Here is a 19,684-nt window from a genome sequence, read left to right on the forward strand (position 1 = left end):
CTGCACCACAAACATCTCCAAGTATGCTTAAAAAGAACAAGAAAAACAAAATAAATATATATATATATATATATATATATATATATATATATATATATATATATATATATATATATATATATATATATATATAAAAATACTGTTAACTCCTAAAAGTAAATAGTGCCTCAAGTGTGGGCTGCTTTAGCGGAGGATTATGCTCTAAGTGCTTCCTGTTAAATTTAGTTTTGAAAGTGCTTCATGCCATAATATGCTATGCAAAAAGGATAAAGCTTCAACTTACTCAGTGATCTCCTAATCTTGACTTAACTGAGTGCTTTGCTGTAATTTGTTTACTTTTCACTGTAGAAAAAAAGCTGTTGATAATAACTTATATAAAAGCCTTATTGTTATATTGAAGGAAAGCAATGATAAGCCACTGAGCAGATTATTGTGAGAATAGAAAATATTAAGGAGAAAACAAGTGCATAAATATAGATATTATTTACTACAATGTAAAAAATAATGCACCGCACTGCATAGGATTAAAAATGCATTTACACTCCATTATGGTAACAGGTCCATAATTGGCTAGGCAAGGACACAATATTTGAAGTTTTGCCTCTGTGCACCACCACAGTGGATTTACCGGTAAATAAAAAAAGTAATAATCAACATGTGATTAAAGTGCAGACTTTCAGCTTTAATTCGTGAGATTTTACAAAAAATACATTTCATACATAGTTCCTGAATTTAAGAGGTTCAAAAATAACTGGACATTTAAACTGAAAAGGTGTTTCACGATCACATGAGGCCTGTCCCCATGTTATTTCATGACAACTGAAGCAGGCATAATATATGAAATTGTTTCCAAGTGTTGAATTTGCATTGTATAGCTTTTAATTAGGTAGGCCATCAGACTAAAAGTAGCTAAGTTTATGAGCAGCTAATGCAACAGTCGGGTGTATTAATTAAAAGAAAGCCAATTTTGTAACACCAAAAGGCCTGAAAAACCACAGAAGACAACTAAATTGCACGATGACAGAATTATTTCCTTGGTTAAGAAAAGCAGCTTCATAGCATCTAACGGAGCTCATGATTTGAAACATACTGCGTTATCTGTTCAACATGGTGAAAGGCGATGTTATAGCGTGGGTACGTAGGTCACTGATGTTTATTGATGATGTGACTGCTGACAGAAGTGTACAGGGCTATGCTCTCTGCTCAGACTCAGACAAATGCTTCAAAACCGATCCGACAGATGTCAATGCAAATCACTAATGAGTCAAAAAATACTGCAAAAGCAACCCAGGAGTTTCTTAAGGCAAAAAAACCCCATCAAGATAAAACTTAATGCAGAGAGACCTCCAAAAAAAAAAAGAGAAAAAAGCAGCACTTTAAGGCAGCTGCTGTTCTTACAAGTTCTAAAAACAATCCTCAAAATTGTGTCTGTCCAGTTAATTTTGAGCTTCTGAAAATAGCTTTATTTATTAAACATTTTTATTATTATTATTATTTATTAAACATTTAAACATCTTTAATCCACCTAAGAAAAGAAAGTCTGCACTTCAATCACATATTGATGTTTTGATTCAAAATCCACTGAGACGTTTACTTTGTCCAGCAAATTATGGACCTAACTGTATAATCTCAAAAGTGGAGCCACATACTAATATTATACTAATAAATACTGACCTATTAGTGTCATGTTGGCCCTTTTGCTGGCCTTGTTAACTGCTATTGCCCTGATGCCAGATAAAATGGCATTTTACCTATGCAGTGGCTGACCTTTAGCTGTTGTGATTTTGGCTGCATAGACTATCATTATAGTTGTTATGGAGTTGAAAGGCTTTAAAATAGTTCAGTTATTTTGTATAGGAGGTGTAAATGACAGCAAAAATAAAATAAACACACAAAAATATAATGACAGCAACTATCAGCTCATTAAACATTTTTATCATCCCAGAATTTCACGCTTAAAGTGCCTAAGAAGATATCTATTGTACTTGCTGTCTTGGTAGTGATATGTTTTCAGTTTCACTGACAGTGTTAACAATAAACATAACTAACATAATATGAAGCACATATTATTAATGTACAAAAAGCTGCTGAATAAAATATGAGCTGAAAACTCAAATCCAGAAGACTTGCAAGTGTTCACTGACAGAGAATGTCTCTAACAAAACCTCTTCTGCTTTTACTAGAGTCTGTGTTTTTAATTATTATCACCCACAACACTCTCCTCTATGTTTCTCCCTCATTTCATTTGCTCTTTTTCGTCCGTTCTGCACTGTAGTTGTAATGTAGTAACAGGGATCAAATGACAGGAAGTATGAGTGTGATGCAGCACAATGCAACAGGGCAGTAAGAACGTCTTTGCTTTGAACATGCTTTTTTTTTTGGTTGTGTTTCCATGTGTTAACGTTATATGGCAAAAAAGTGTGTTGACACTTTCACATTATGCTTATATGTTATTGCTTTTCGGAATACAATTAAGAGCTTGGATGTACCACTGGAATTGCAACTACAGTAATGGGAGGATTTTTCATGAAGTTTTGAAGCCTGGCTGCTGGGATTAGCTCTTACTAATCCATGAGAACATTTGTGAGGTTGGCCAGTCTTGTTGTGTGATACGGGGTTGCTCACAGTCTGTGTTCAAATTAATTAGAGCAGTGTTTGATTGGGGTTTATGTCAAGCCTCTGTGGAAGCAGGTCCAGTTGCTCAACAAACAAACTGACTTGGTTTAGTGTGTCGTGCTGAAACAGCCTTTCCCAGCACTTAAAACAAAGTTGGACACTATTTGAAACATATTGGATTATTTTCCATTCATTTTAACTAAAAGACCAAAAATAAAAGACAAAGCAAAAAAGCAGACAAAAGTGACAAATAAAGTAAGAAAAACCCAACGCTTGAACTGAAAAAAACTGACGACATACAAAGTACTCCACTGGCACTCTTCTGGAAGATATTCCCTTAAATTGTGTTTTGATGATCACTATTCAGTGACTCTTTGTGTCCCATATATGGAGGCATCGTCAGTGTGGAAGAGGCCACTCCCATTAATATAGAAATGTTTCATCATAGATTAAAGGTAATCTTAGCTATTGTATTGTTTTGCAGTGTGTTTGCATTCAAGTACACAAGTGGAACAGAACCTTCCTGCCATCAAAAAGCCCCCAGCAGGATGGATACCTCTGAATATCTTACAAGAAGGGTTAAGGGTTTGTTTCTCTACATGTCCTTTGTCATTGTTAGTGTTACCAGGACAACATGCCTAGATGGACTAAAAAGCTGCAAGAACAACCAAGATAGAATTGTGGTATCTTTTTAAAAACATATTTCCAAGGAAAAAAAACATACAGTGAACTTCAAATATGAGTGGCATTCCCATTTAATTCTACATTTAATTAACACAGAAAAAGTGCCAACTCATAAGTCATGGGAATCACAATTCTTTATTCTCTTAAAAGAAACTAGCCTCACAGTGTCTAACTAATACACCATAACATTAAACAACCCTTTGTCTGCAAGATATGTGCTTATTTTGTAAAATAATGTTTGTCAGTAGGAGATAATCTGGAACTACATAGTTTTTGCTCATTTTCCTGGCTGGTCTCTGAGAGGACAGATATGTGGCCACAAGGGTGAGCACTGAAGTCAGAATGGGCTTTCTGTCCATTAAGCACAACCAATGACCCAATTTTTACCCAAAAGATTACCCAAAATGTCTGTGTCTTCAAAAACTTCTAGAAACGTCTTAGCCGAAGAATATTGCCTCGTCCACATGGTGGCTGAATAGCAAATCCACATAACCTGCCTCTAGAGTTGCACCTTCTGGTCATCATGTGTCCATTTTGTAGCCCTTTGAAACTCAGGAAGTACTGGTAAACAAACTGTCTGAAGATCCCTGATCAGGTCTTGCTCTCTTAAAAGTTCAGTACACAGGCAAATAAAGGGATCCAGCTCTCAAATGATAGAAGATAAAAAGTAAAGGACTTTCCACCATTTGTCACAGTAATAAACACTTACGTACAGTGCATACCCTGAATGCCTTACACAGATTTAATAGCTTCAGATAATTTGTAAGACCCATGATATGGAATACTGAAAATTCACTGGCAAGGATCTTTGTATATTTTATATGTAAGAAGGCCATGCTTTTAGAGATTACACGGTAACAATAAAAGATCTACTCTAATGCTTGTGATTTATCTGTGTAATATTAACTTCGCAGCTAATATTACTACCGTTTCATGAATGAGTGCAATAAAAAAAGACAGCAAGAATGATGACAGGACATGTAGCAAAGGGATGTTTAATGATTTCTTTGGACAATGAAATGCACATGTCCATTGTTGATGTAATACAAATAAGAGAATAAGAAATTTGACAACGCAGTGTTGTGTCAGCATTCCCAGTTCAATTTCGTGTCTTTTTGGACGTCAACTAAAAATTCAAAATGGAGCAGAACAAAATGTCTGGAGTGTCATGCAAAAAACTGACCAGTAGGGGGAGAGCCAGCTCTTGCAACAAAAAAGAAAAAGAAAAAGTGAGTCAACCTACACTGCCTACACTTTAGCATGAGTATGTGCTATGCCCTGTTCCACTCATATACCCTTGGCACTTGAGTTTCCATTTAAGAAACTGGAAACATGGAAACTATTCCAGTCCCATAGCCAAAGTGTCATGAGCTTATACAGAGATGAGGCATAGCATATCTGGAGTGAGCGGATGCAAACACAAACTTTTCTGAGAATGCACACACAGGCAACTGAATTCATGAGCAGATTAAATAATAATAACATTAAATAAAATCCTAATAAGATGAAACTAAAAGGTTGATGATCATTGCCACGTTGGCACAATATCAAATCCCTCGCAGCACCATTTATTATTGTAAATTACAGACGTCCACGCATGTTTAGATTGATCTCATTTTGGATGAATGTCACAAAAATGTGTCAAATGGCATAAAAAACAAACAAACAAAAACCCCCCAAAACAAACATTGTACCACAGTTCTTCATTTTCAAAAGGGGTGGGAGTTCTAGCTGCTAGAAAGGGTCGTAAAGGAATGGTGATTTCAGAGGAGTCAAACTGACCCCTTTCGTTACATCACCGAATCTTACTAAAAAGTCCTTTTCCTTATAGAAGAACACCATGTAGGCCTGGAGTCCTATGGAATATTTGGCAAAGGATCCAAGATTTTGGCCCAGAGGCTGTATAATAAATATTCCATCCATAGTGGTTTTCACTGTTGAGCTTAAGTGTTCAACCTGAGATTCTTGTTATTTTAAGGAAAGTTAGTTCATAGAAGAACAAAGAAAACCCCAAAACATTCATCCTTCATGCTAATAAAGTCCTACTGGAAATGTTGATTAAATAACTTAAGACTGGGTACCTACTGCATTGCTTGTTCTAATAGGATTTTATTATTGCTATGCTATTCCATTTTCTTTCCAGAAGCAAGGAAACCCCCACCCTCACACACAAGTCTGGTTGAATGGGAATGCCATATCAAGTGGTGAATGTCTTGGTCCCCCTACATCGCATGAGGATGTAGTGAAGGTCAGAATGATTAGGATAACAAAAGGTGGGCAAACTTGATCTGAGGTGAATGGAAAGTGCAGTGATCAAGTCAACATGAGCTGCAAACGCATACATTTCATACATTCCACTTTTTCCTCACTGGCTGGGCGATCCTTCCTCATATCCCTTACCAAAAACTAACCAAAGTAAGACTTTAAGAATGGGTATCCACAGACTGTGTAATGTGCACTGGTGAAAAGAAGAGGAAGATAAATGGGGAGTGAATGATTGCATCAAGTGCTAATATATCATGACAGTAAATGTACTCGATCTATAAAAAACTACCTTGGTACTGAACACTGACCTCTTTCTAACAAATAATCTGGTATACAACATTTACAAAATGAACATTGTAATAGTGTGATATTTATAATATATATGCTACTGCCTTCCTCTGGTTCTCTGCATTTTAAACCTCTGAGTACACTAACGCCATCTTATAATTCTTACACAGTAAAGCGTACACACCACACCCAACGAGTGGCAGCCAAATACAAAGAGAGAGAACAGGAAGACTCTGTGGACAGTGAGTACACCTGCATGTGTGTCCTGAGTGTGTGTGGATGGTCGCTCAGCTCGTAAACCTGGCAGCCGCAACTTGCCGGTAGACTCAGCAGTGAAGGGAGTTTTTAAGAGAGTAAACTTCTGGGATACCAAGATTCTTCAGCTCACAAGGTACAGGATGTCCTTATCGAAGATACTTGCACATTTAAGACAGTCTTGAAATACTTTAGGAGATAATAATAATTATTATAATATCAATAATAACAATAGTATTTAACATCTGTCAAGGTTACTTCTGTCCCATGGCAGCAGGTTGGTGATCTGCATTTTTCTTGATTATTTGTGATCCCCACATATCTCCTGTGCAGCTATGAGGGATTGGCCTCTGTGCTGTGCATCCAATATATATATATTTTGTGTGTGTCTCAGATTTGTGTTGTGTCAATGAATGTCTGAAGTGCGTTAGCAATTTTTTGATCGGTGCTGGTTTGCTCTCAGAGGCGGGTCTGGGCCTCGGGGACGTAGATTTCGATGCTGTCAGCACTTTCTGTGGCGGAGTTCTGTCGTACTGATGCCGCACGCTTTGCTGCCATCAACCTTTTTCTGGCTTCTTGCCGCTGCTTGTCTGCAGCAGAGTCCACGCTCTTGTCCTTCTCTGCTGACAGCCGCGGCTTACTCTGCTTCTTTGGCACAGATGATGGAAGCTGCTTGTTTTCATCCTGAGGAAATTATGTCAAGAGGGGAAAAGAGTGAGATATGGTGTGGCACTAGCAAAACACACTTCCAGTAGTGATGATTAAGTGTCATATGTAGTCCATTAAGCACTTAGGAAATAATTTAAAATCCTCCAGGCTTGCATTTACAACTGAAATTAACACTCATTATTGATCAAGCTGTCAATTAAATTAAAATGTCAGAAAATTCTGAAATATCTTCAACTTCATTTGGCTTAATGAGCCAACTATCCAAAAAAAACAATGGTGTCCAATTTCTAGCCATTTAAAACAGAAAAATTCACACTGCTAAGGAGCTGGCACCAGAGAACATTTAGCAGTTTTACTTGAAAAACTACCAAAGAAATATTATGCTGATTAACTTTTTGCTGAATGACTAATTATGACAACTCTACCCATGGCACCAATCTAAAAATCTCAAGTGAAACAAAAATGTAAGGTACCCAACATCACCTTCTTCTCAGGAAGCTGCCAGTTGTTGGCTTTAAGTTGGTAGAGCTCATCAAACTTCATACTGATGTCTTCTATCGAGAGCTGTAGCAGATCCCAGAACCCTGCAAGGTCCTGCGATGTTGGTCGTGGGTTGGCATTTATATTCTAGGGAAAGGAAAGTGAGACAGATGAATAGATTTGGACCAAACAGAGAAAATTAGTCACATCCTTACCCACACAAATACTTCCCGGGCAGCCTGCCTTTAAGCAAATAGATGAAAATAAAATACATTTGACGCCAATCAACAATTAGAATATTGCAGTAGGACAAGTGAACAATCGTGTAAGATCGGTGTGAAGTTTGCATTTCTGCTTGAAACTTTCCTAATTAACATAAAATAATGAGATCTCACTTTACGTAGGTCAAATAATGGAAAACAAATGATCTTTTACAATTGGGCAACAAAAGAAGGACAGCAAACACACACACACTCAACAGGACATAATGAAGCCACTCACCAAGTTCTCATTACAGAGCCCTCTGAACTGCTCAAACTTCTGTGATATGAGGAGCTGAGCACTCCCTACTGCACTGCGGATCGTCCCCAAAACTACAAAGACACAAATATGACAAACCCTTAACAAGCAAACAAACATTTCCAGTTAGAATAAAAAGACACATTAGAAACAAACTTTGAGTTTTAGAGTTAATACACGAGTCTTTTTGCATGTCTGAGTTCAAGTACATAAAGGGTCAAGACGTGAAGATGTGTGATGCAATGTGTTTACTAACAATTACCATTTAACCTTGCTTGACAGTAAATAATTTTCTTACAAGTATTTTATAAACTCTTTTATAGCGTTGACAACAAAAGATTCTTTCAGTCATGTATTTGCATGTAAATGGAAATTCATAATTCAGGTCCACAGAGAGTAGGAGGAATGATTATCTGAAGGAGCCTACACTGCTCATCTGCTTCTTGCTCATTCATATTTAAGGCATTGCAGAGATTGATCTACTTAAGAGCCTGAGTGGTATTTTGGGACATGAATAAGTGAAATGAGTCTGCAGTGGCTCTGTTATAGCTAAACTAATGCTTACCTTGCCCCCGTCCTCTCTAATAAGCTGTAGTACTGTGAATCAATGGCAGTAATGACTGTCATGCTTTGTCTCTGTGTCCTTAATCAACAGGGATGAGACCTGACCTAGTGTCCTGTCGGTGAACTTCACTAACAAGCACAGCAACTCAATTCTTCTTGGCAATTAACTGATAGCAGATTTCTTTCAATTTTTATACAACTGTGGCTCTTTTAAAAAAAAAATAAACATCTTTCTTTGTAGCACATTAACATCTAACGTTGAAAGATACTCTTGAAATCAACCTAATATGCTTAGTTTTTTAATAATTTCATTTCAATTTTTCATTACTAGTTGAGGATTCAAGCCAAATGTTCAAAATGTAAAAAAACAAGTACCAAGTAAATACTGTGCGTAAACACAGCACTTTCTTACATGTGTAAACTGACATTAATCTCACATGCTGTGGGATTTATCTGGCCCTTGATCTGTTTTGCACTTGAATGACAACAGAGATAGTGCTGATCTGCATGGGTGAGTGAGAGGGAGTAAGAGCGACAGAAGCGATAACACCAGTCTGGAAAAGGCCCAACCCTGATTTGCATGTTGCGTGGGAAAATTAAGACAGATTGCAAAGGGATTTGTGATCTGGCCAACAGACAGGCATACAGCATATGTGGCAAAGGGCAAATGAGATTATTATATCTTATCTGAAAACAGGACACATGACAAAAGTAAAATGGGGCCTATGTAAATGTGCTGATAGCCACCTTATCCATTTCTGTCACCTACCCTCCTCTGAGAGCTTGTTGTCTTTGGTCTCCTGCTCCATCTGCTGACACCATCCCTCCATGCGGCCTGTTTCAGCCTGCAGTAGCTTCAGAAACCAGTTGCCGTCTCTGAGACATGCTGGCGTGGTAGGCTGAACAGCATCTCCCTGGCTGCTGCAGTTTCCAGACTCGAGGCTGGGATCTGGAGGCGGCAACGAGGAGGGGTCTAAAGCTGGGTCGAGAGTCTCTGGGGGTGAGATGGATATCCTGGATGGTGCTGAGTTGTGTTTAAGTGGCTGCTGCTCCATGGCTTTGTCCCGTCCGTTCGGCGCAGTATTCACCGTCTGACTGTTGGCGCAGTTGGTTGTGTTGTTTTCTATGGGTGCGGCATCCTTAGGCTCCTGAGGCTCAGTCTCTGTATTTTGTCTGGAGGCCATGCTGCTGTCCCGGCTGAGACTGCAGACACATGCATAAATATCAGCTTCTGACAAACTTCAACAAAAAAGACAATTAAGTGATGGGGCAAACATGTTCCACAGTAACAGATCTAGGTCAGTGCATTTGACTGACAAGACTGTGGCAGCTGATTGTGCATTATCATTTACTGCAAAGACTCGGAAAGATAGCATTGAGGATGTGACAGTACAGATATTAGCAACAAATCAGGTATACAACATGAAAGCTTATCAGACAACTGGCTTCACAGATAATAAGCAGGAGAAAAAGAGTGGACTGTCAAACAAATGTGATTACGGGAAATTACAGTGTTCTGCAAAAGTTTAAATGGCCTCTTTCTCACTATGTTCAGCTCACTACAGTCAAAACAAGAGTAAAAATCCATCAATCAGAGCGCTATGCTGCTGCCAGGCTGACTGCTGAATGACCTTAGCCACTCACTGCTGTATAGGCTGCAGATGCACGAGCAACAGAGATGAAATAATGAGATAGTAAGTGCATGCAGTTAGGAAGGGAAAAGTACAAGAGCTACAGCACATTAAAACCAGGCCTGACAGTAGAGTTAAAAAAAACAAACACCACCACCAGAATACCATTGTTTTAAAGCCAATAATATAACTATAGCACATCTATAGTGCCTATTTAACATTATCCAACCCTCCCCATCTTGTACTGCAAAAACAGGTGTGACCCATCTGGGCATATAAAATGGACCTCTGCAGGAAGCTGATCAATGAAACTCAAATCAAACCACTAATGACAAAAATTAGAAGATGTAAAAATTAACATCTTCTGTCACAAAAATCTATTTTCTTTCTTTATTGTGTTTTACAATTATAATTATACTTCTACATCAGATCTACCTAGTAACTTCAGGTTCCAGTGTAGGAATGAAAGCAATTTCCAGTTACCTCATAAATTAGGACATAAATTTACCACAGAACTCTACATTAGGCTTAAGCCTGGAAACATGAGTGTATACTTACGGCCTGCCGTTTTCAACTTGAACTCCGATTGACTGAAACTTAAGAGGTTTAGCCAGCAGCAGGGGTTCTTCTCTTGGAACTGGCAGAAGACAATCAACCTGAAAAATGAACAACACAATATATCAGTGAAATGCAACTCGGTTTGTCTGTCTGTCTCTGCTTGATTATATCTCCAGCAACAACAACAACAAAAAAAAGAAACTTACTTGAATTCCAATAGAGGAAAGTTTCCTCTTGGGTGCAGTCGGGGGCTGCTCTAGAGTGGTACCACTGCTTAGGGTGTCATTTTGGGACTGAGTATATGTGGAAGTGGTACTTGTAGCAACAGTAGTGGTTGTGGTGGTGGTAGTTGGGAGGTCACGGGGGGCTGGAACAGGAGGTATGGAGCCTGCAGATGGTGCTGGGGTTGCAGCAGGGACAGGCGCTGGTGGAGGCTGGGTCCCCTTAGCCAGGCTACCCGTGCGTATGCTACAGAGGCTGTCAGAGGAGTTGCTCCGTCCTGACTGGCTGTTGACCTCACTGCCACGGTCCTGCTGGTCAAGGTATGTGTCTTGGGCTGACTCGGTGCTGCTCTGTAATGTCACTGAGATGAGGGGCTTGGAGGTGGTACGGGGAGGGACTGGAGGTGGAGCTTTCCTATTGCTGACTGCTGACAAAAAAAGAACAGAAAAAAAAAGAAAACAAAAAGAATGAAAACATAAGGCTTAGAAAGGGAATCCTGCACTTTGTCACATAAGACTACTGAAACAAAGCACGACTAAGCCAGCCCTAAACCAGCTGGTGTGTACCAAATGCCAAAACATAAAACTATTAACATGGCTATCTGAAAAACAAACGTGTACCTTGCCCTTATTGCTGTCTCTATTGGGCTGTACTAAAAGCTACCTCTATGCTTACAGTAATGTACTTCTGTTGGTGGCTGTTTTCCATTGACGTCAGCCTGTCTCTGGAGATCTTCCTTTATATGCCACACCTTCACAGGCCTTTTGCTCTGGGGACTGTCAGGCAGACAACTCTGCCTTCTCTAGTGATATTCAGCTCAACAGTTCTAGGTCTTATGGATCCAGGAACTGAGGGTAGCAGTCTATTTTTGAGCTTTTGTTTGTGTTTTCATCCCATTTGAAGTACAGATTAGTCATATAAATAAAGTTATCCTGTTGCATTTTGCATTTTTTCCCCAGTCATGCTTGACATGTTTCAGTAAATGTATGAATAGGAAAGGAAGCAGGAAAACATTCAAAACTTGACTGGCTATCTGTGTGTGTGATGTTTTTCTTTTGTTTCCACAGCATAACAAAAAGGAATCAAACAATTGTATTTTATTCCCCTCCTCCACTTGCTCTGTTCTTTCAACTACCATTGAGCCTCCCTCTTTCATTTGTTCTCAATACATTCAGCTTTGTTAGACCAATCAGCGACAACTGGCCTTGTAAACACTATATCGGCAGCAACATGCATAGATACGTAGAATTTGGTCCTTATCATCATTTCCTCCTATGGATTTTTGGCTACTAGTTCTTAATTTTTCAAATCAAACAGGATAGAATGGATCAGAGAGAAACTCCACCGACGACTAGTGTTTTCAATAATGACTAGGGATGGGTACCGGTGTCCGGTGCGTTCTGACATAAACGGTAGTAACCAGACCGAAAAGCAGCGCACATTTCGGTGCTTTATTTCGGTGCTTTTTTTTCCTGAGCTGTGATACACTTTAGATTCTAGCCAATCATTTTACGTTTCCGAGGATAGTAGGCGGGGCCAGGTACGTACGTTCTGTTAGAGCAGAGCTACAGATTAAAAATGTCCAAGGCGAAGCGGTCAAAAGTCGGGCTGTACTTCATAGCAAAATATGCAAACTCAGCAGCCTGCAACAAGTGCTTTAAGCTGATACTGTGATACTGTCAAAGGAGGTAACACCTCAAATCCGATGAAACACCTGGCGACGCATAGCGTTTTTTTTAAAAGCCCAGAAATGCGCCGTATTTGATAGCTTGCTGCGAGACCTCACACCGAGCGCATCTACTGCGGGTGGGTTGCCTGTTATGCAACATCCCCCAAAAACCCGAAGAGGAGAGTCCTGGCCCCTAGCCCTGCCAGTGTAGCAGAAATGATGACGGATGATGGTGGCAGCAGCCGTTCTTCTCTGCGTGAGTAGCTAATTTACGTTGAGTAGGCTAACCACGTTATTACATTAATGCATGTAAGGTGAACTAGCAAACATCATCATAGCTACATGCGGCTGTCTTCTTGTTTGATGGCAGATACTCCCTTCACCCTGGCTAAAAAGGCTAAAATGACCAAAGAAAAAGTGGAAAACAGTTAAACATGAGAGGTTTAGGACAAAGTTTGTGTTTTTTTCCATTGTTTAAGCACTGCTTCCAGCCAAGAGTGATACCATATATGCCCCATAGCTGCAGAAAAGGCTAACATTGTTATATTTTTACAAAAAACAGCTGAACATGAGAGGTTTTTGGACCAATTTTGTGTTCTCCATTCTTTAAGCACCGGTTTGAGCACCGTTTGAGCACCGGCACCGTTTCAAAAGTACCGATTTGGCACCGGTATCGGATAAAACCTAAACGATACCCATCCCTAATAATGACTTTTTCATTTTACAAACTCAAATCCAATACTCAACAATTACTATTTTATAATTAAGTATTTAGTAAGTAAAAACTAGAGACGGCACGATACCACTTTTTTATGTCCGATACCGATATCATAAATTTGGATATCTGCCGATACCGATATGAATCAGATAGTGTATTTTTTAATCAATAAAACTGTTTTTCAAGTTCAAACTCAAGTTTAAAAACAAAAACAAAAACACTAAAGCTATTCTGTTATACCCGTATGCAAAAAATACACTGCACCCAAAATATTTCATAGTTCAGCAATACTGATCAATCTAATAAACTTAAACCTACACATTCCTCCCTATTATGGTATTTTAAAGAGTACTTGGTAAAAATATTAAGCAACCTAACTAACAGGGTTAGGTTGATTACATCGATGCTTAATCGACGTAATCAACTTTAATTTAATGCACATGCAAAAAAAATTAAATAAAATGCACAGAAATCAATTATTTTTCCACAATAATTAAATAGATTCAACATCTTTCTTCAACAGAAAGACTGTGCAGACTGCACAGATGGTACTTTCCTGAAGGAAAAAGTACTATAGCTTACTAGGGTATATTAGACTTAATAGTTACTATATACAGTAATGGACTTCTATACATCTTATATCAGATTAAAACTTTGGGTGTAAGATTCAGATAATTATTTGTTAAAAGCTAGACATTTTAAATGAGAATAAGAAAGAAAAGTATGTCTTTGTGCCCCCTTTTCCCTGTTAATGCCCTACCTGCCCCCCTGGCTAAACTTTGCTAGACCCGCCCCTGCACAGTTACCAGCTGTCAGCTATGTAGAAAAGGATCCTGGTGTAGAAAGTAATATTAAATACATTCTAACAACAGCTTATCAAGCTTAAACGTGCTGCTGTTGTTCAGCCGCTAGTTTCCTCTTTCTGGTGCAAAGTGGGCCAAAAACAAACAAGAGAACAGAAAAGCCGATCAGCCGATCATTGATCAGCTTCATGACTAAAGTAGCAACAGGAGAGGGTGGGAGAGAGAAGAGGCAGTTGCTCCTTATTCAGTATCAGTTGTTAAGCTTAACGTGGGAATGCTTTACAAACATTCAGAGATGGACTTACACACTTGCTTTACTTCTCTCTGGGATAACTTTCTCGGAGATGAAATGCTGGTTTGGTAGCGAGGCTCCAACTGCTCAACCAGACCACTGACAGGTCTCGCATGCCACAGCTGCTCTATCACGTGACACATACTGCTCCGACGTGCTAAGGTTATGAGCTGAGTTACGCCATGTTACAAGTTTTGTGAGGTGCTTTCGTGATATTTAATGGATCGGATTACATTTTTTATTTCTCTCCGATATCCGATCCACTAATTTGGGTCAGTATTGGACCGATACACTGTTTGCCTTTAGCAGAGCACTTCTTTACATAAAGCTTCATATTCTGGCACTCCGAAACCCATGAACTATGCGCTTACAAATTCTTTCAAGGGAAACTGAAATGAGGCCTGAAAGTGGATTACCACTGAACTAAGACAATCTGACTCAGGGTGAAGGAATAGGAACGGTACCTCTTTTTCTGTCATCAGTCTGAATGCAGGGTTTTGGTGCATGATATAGAATGTACTACAATATGAAAAAAAAGGGGAAAAAAGCAAGGAACCAGGAAAAACCACAGGCTTTCTACAAGAAATAAGGGGAAGCATGCTATTTAAACAGTGCGATAATCAGCAACATATGCCTCAAAGAGTTGCAAAATACACAGTAGCAAATGCTTCTACCCACATACAGAATTTACTGACACACATGATGGATGAAATATTTCTTTAAAATTAGCTGACCAAGTAATTTAAAGCTCACCACTTTGAATCAATAATAAAAATGCAGTATTTATTCTACTGGGTAGTGGTTTCAATTTAAATAGCAACCTATCACCCTGTAATTCTGTAGGCACTGCACTCCCATCATCAGCCTGTGACTCACAGAACCAGTAAAGCCCTTATTAAATCCCACAAACATACACAAACACGTCTGTGGATTGGAATCCACCCTATGTGTCACTCATGCAGCCCTGGCGAGCAGTGTCAAACTTAGAAACCATGCCTTCGTAGGAGCAAAACAGAACATTTATTATTTCCAAAGAAAGGCACTTCTTGTAGTACTCATAGCTTAGATGCATGAAATTCCCAAAGTTAATTGTGTCGTACTACATACAGAGTCACAGCATATGCCTCAGTTGCATTTGCTGGGTGACTGCACTGGGTCTTAACTGCACACTGCAATAAAATTGATCATAAGCCAAATATCTGTCAACACTTAACCACACATGTGCACTTTTCATTCAATTCAACAATAGCCCAATTTATAAGTAACAACAACAAATAAGTTAATAGGCCTTTACAAACATTCACTCACAGTGAAGGGGGCTGACTGCAGATTGTTTACACCTCTTGCAAGTGGCATAACCTATTTTGCTATCCTTTGTCAGTATGTAGGGCTGCCACAAACGATTATTTTGATAGTCGACTAGTCACCGATTATTTTTGCGATTAGTCGACTAATCAGATCATCATCCACTGGACGTAAAACTACAGCTTATATAACTATCATTAGCTTACAGCTTTAAGCTTTTAAGGTGCTAACTAAAAATAAAGACAAGATGATAGTTTATTCAATTTTAATGAAATTTGCAGATTGTTTCGGTAAAGTTTAATAAACTCCTTGCTATCTAAAATATAACAGGACACCGGGGTATATTCTCCAGCATCTCACACTTCTGATAATCAGCTGTCTGCTTGACGTTTATTCAGCTGTGTAAAAACTATAACTTTAATCTCAGCCAAACCGATTTACTCAGGAACAAATAAAATACAAAAAAAAAAAAAAAAGCCAAACAACAACATTTTTAATTTATCTATGTGACTCATATATATTTAACCTGAGTCGCGAAAGACGGCGGTGGGTTTGAAAACAATTTGCCGGGAGTCCGGTGTTCTCACGGCGCTAGTGACCTAGCCCCCGGCTAGCTATCGAGCTAGTGGGTAACAGACGTCTCCGAAAACGTCGGAGCGCTTTTGAAAATATGTGGTGGTGTCCTGATAAACTGAGCCGATATTTGAGGTTTACACAGCTACATTCTCGCCTGAAAATTTGTTAAACGTTTATTTTGTGACCCAGAAAGAATAATAAGAGTAATATTAAAACTAACTAGCTACCGCCATTGTTGGAATCTAAGCTGGGCCGCGCTATGAATTCTGGGACACAGCTACTTCTTCTTCTTCGGGGTTTAACGGCAGCTGGAATCCTTGTACATGCAGTGCTGCCATCTTCTGTTTCAGTCCGTTATTACACTCTTAAATCCTGCTATTATTCCTGCGTCTTTTGCGATCTTACAAAGCTTCAAACGACACGTCGACTATTAAATCAGTCGTCGACGATTTTGATAGTCGACGTAATCGTGACTAGTCGACAAATCGTGGCAGCCCTATCAGTATGTGATATGACAGTTGCCCTCATGTGCCTTCCCATATGGAAAAGATATATATAAATCTTATAAAGTTTGTATCTGTCTTGTGTGAAACTTGTATGAAAAGCATATAAGTGTGAAAACAGATATAAGATCCCTTGAAAAATTATATAATGAAACTTGTATGTTTTGGATACTTACTAAAACAATGTATGAAAGTAATGCGAAAGTGGCCACTTTCATGAGTAAATCATGTAAGCCTTATATGATTTACTCATGAAAGTGGCCACTTTCATGAGTAATCACATATAAGTTTTTACTATTTCTTTTCCGTATGGGTTACTACAGGGGTAGTGCAGAGAAGCGATGGACGAGGTCTGCGATGCCTGAAACATTGGGTCAAGATCAGCTGATAGCCTGATGATGGTTTATCTTTGCTTCCAGAACTTCAGCCAGTGTATGACAAACCAAGAGCACCTCCAAGTCTAAAAAGCCCTGCTGTGCCTATTTGCTGTTTTACACATGTAAAAAACAAAACAAAAAGCTAAAGTAGAAGTATAAAGAATGCTATAGACTATTACTTTTTTTTTTTTTTCAAACTAGAAGTTGGACGTAAACTCATAATGGCCTCCCAAATATCTCAAACTTTGGAGCGTGTGCACCTATGAAAAAAACAAAAAGTAAGCACGAAGCTCTGTGTGGCCAAACTTAGTGCTGTGAGTGCGCCGACAGGGAACCAAAACAATAAAACCGCTGGATGGTTAGCTAAACAATGAGTTGAAACTCTTAAGTATCATAAAAACTAGGGGAGTTACACATTTTACTTACATTTCTCTGTAGATTCATCAACACAAGAAATATATTTCAAGTTGTTTCCAATATTTAATCAAATACACTGTTATTACTGTAATCATTGTTATAGTAAAACAAATTTTTCATTTAATAGTAGTTTCAATGTACCCACTTTGAACGGCTTAAAAGCTCAAACATTTCATCTACTCTCTTACTTTTTACATTTTCTATTCTTAGTATAGCTATTTGAGACATTAAAAGCCACTAAGCTAACAGAACTCAGAAAGCCCATTGCCAGTCTGAAAGGTTATATGGACAGCAGGAGTCTTCAAATCACTTATTTGAGGTGCTCTCGCTTACTCAGAAAACAATTTAGATAAATTCCAATGCTGTCAACACCACTATGATCATCAAACAATTCTTAAATTGCTTCCCTTATGAGAGCTATGCAGTCTCTGACCCATAATATGCTCTGGCTCCATCAGCAGGTCTGTCTGAGTGCTATCAGATGACCACTAATGCGACCTGAACACCAGCCTAAAACATCCATGTATATGACTGACTATTCTCATAGCTGTGTACTGATGCCATTAGAACTGTTTATTTATTTTTTTGATTTACTTTCTTATTTTAATTTAAGATATCTGGTGTGCCAGTTTGGGATTTAAGTTGTGATCACAGCTGATCTCATTTTGAGTTCTGACTTACAGTCTGATGTGTTAATTAGGCTGCTGCAGAGTGAACTTCAAGGGGAGAAACTGTGCTTTAACATTAGTTTCTACTGAAGCACCAAGTTCGGTGTACATAAAAGCAAAGCACACACCAACCCTCACAAACAATATTGTAGCCTATTGTGAATAAACCTTTCGGGACATGAGCCAAGTATCATGAAAAGAGATGGAAGCTCTGTCCAAGATTAGCCAGTGTTACTGCACAACAGACAGACAGACTGTGGGAGTCACAGACTGAAAGATTAGAGCAGGACACACGCTGAGCATGACTTCTGACGAAAAAACAAACAAACACTGTTCACATGTACAGGAAGGCATTCAGAGATTCAAAAAAATGAATTAAATCAAATTAAATAACCATTAAATGCAAAATGGAGCATCTGATCAAAACCAATTACATGTAAGCTGGAAATTAGTTTGAGTTTTATAACACATTTGAATTAGGCATGGGGTATCTGTTGAAATTATGGATATATTTACACAACGGATTCTGCATCAAAAGGATCTTAGACGTCACAAAATAGGAGGATATTTGAGTTTGAGTGTGTCTAGGCTTAAACCTGTTATTGTTTGAGGTACTCTTTGGAGGCGTGTCAGAGTTTTTAGTTAAACATTACCATAGCAGGATAACAAAGGAATTTCAAATGTTATTTAGAAAGAGAAAGCCTTGAACTTCTTAGACTTTTAAGGTTACAGCAGGTTAGTATAACGTTCATGAAAACCAACACTTGGAGTGAAGCCAGTCACCAACAGTTGATCTTTTCCTGCACAGTAGAGCTTAATACAGCCTACTGTAAGGTTTTCATGCAAATTTTAGTTTTTGTATATATTTAAATGACAGGTTGGTTTGCACTGTAATTTTGCTGGTTTCTACAGCTCCATTATGTGGCATGTATTAATTTTGTTACCACAGTTTCAAGAATCGGGTATGGATTACATAGTGCTTTTCCACAACTCTTTAAGAAACAAGGGCAACAGGCTTAAAGGTGTCAGTGAAGACACAGTAAATCACTGGGTAGGGCAGGCAGACTTCATGGGAGAAAACCATCTATTGAGAAGGAAAGGCAGCCAGCCATTAAACAGACAAAGCTTACATACTGATAGGAAAAGCAAAAGCGCTTACACAAAACACAGATCAACAGACTGCAACATCAAACCAAAAGTACATTATGAAAACAAACAGCTATGGGTTCATTAATACTACAGTTACAGGTTATTCATTATTCTGTCTAGTATTATAAGATTAAATGTTCCATAATTGTCTACAGACAAAAACATGTCCAACTGTCCTACTACTGGAGATCATTTTCTACTGAAATGTCTGACATCTTTAAGGCCATCTGTGGTTCTACATCTGACCTATTGGAGTACGTCAACAGTCTGGGTTGGAAGCTAATCAGTTAAATCAAGGACGCATGCCACAAGTCTCTGAGATTAGCTCTTTCACAACTCCATAATTTTCACTGCAAAATACAGCACTCTCTTTCAAACTAATAATGACCAATTAAAAACACTAAGCTCTACATGAGTGAAGTGTGCCCCTTAGAAATATAACTGAAATAAATTAAA

The 19,684-nt window shown here is 38.6% G+C and overlaps 1 protein-coding gene across 2 annotated transcripts in view; it reads right to left on the reverse strand.

The window, feature by feature from the left end:
- Nucleotides 1-4,279: 4,279 nt before the first annotated feature.
- Nucleotides 4,280-19,684, reverse strand: part of dlgap4a (discs, large (Drosophila) homolog-associated protein 4a) — a 100,698-nt gene continuing 85,293 nt past the window's right edge. Inside the window, exons 6-11 of one of the 2 annotated variants that reach the window (XM_085445039.1) lie at nucleotides 10,736-11,175; nucleotides 10,530-10,627; nucleotides 9,110-9,543; nucleotides 7,759-7,850; nucleotides 7,261-7,404; nucleotides 4,280-6,792 (exon numbers count right to left, since the gene is read on the reverse strand). In XM_085445039.1, the coding sequence (XP_085301165.1) occupies nucleotides 6,568-6,792; nucleotides 7,261-7,404; nucleotides 7,759-7,850; nucleotides 9,110-9,543; nucleotides 10,530-10,627; nucleotides 10,736-11,175 (1,433 nt within the window). In that variant the 3' untranslated portion in view covers nucleotides 4,280-6,567. Of the gene's footprint in view, nucleotides 6,793-7,260; nucleotides 7,405-7,758; nucleotides 7,851-9,109; nucleotides 9,544-10,529; nucleotides 10,628-10,735; nucleotides 11,179-19,684 lie in introns of both variants that reach the window. The other variant, XM_085445038.1, reaches the window with a different exon arrangement.

This window comes from Copadichromis virginalis, linkage group LG20 (assembly GCF_057382275.1).
Source record: "Copadichromis virginalis isolate Kocher_CV1m ecotype Utaka linkage group LG20, C_Virginalis_male_GT1.1, whole genome shotgun sequence".
NCBI lineage: Eukaryota > Metazoa > Chordata > Actinopteri > Cichliformes > Cichlidae > Copadichromis > Copadichromis virginalis.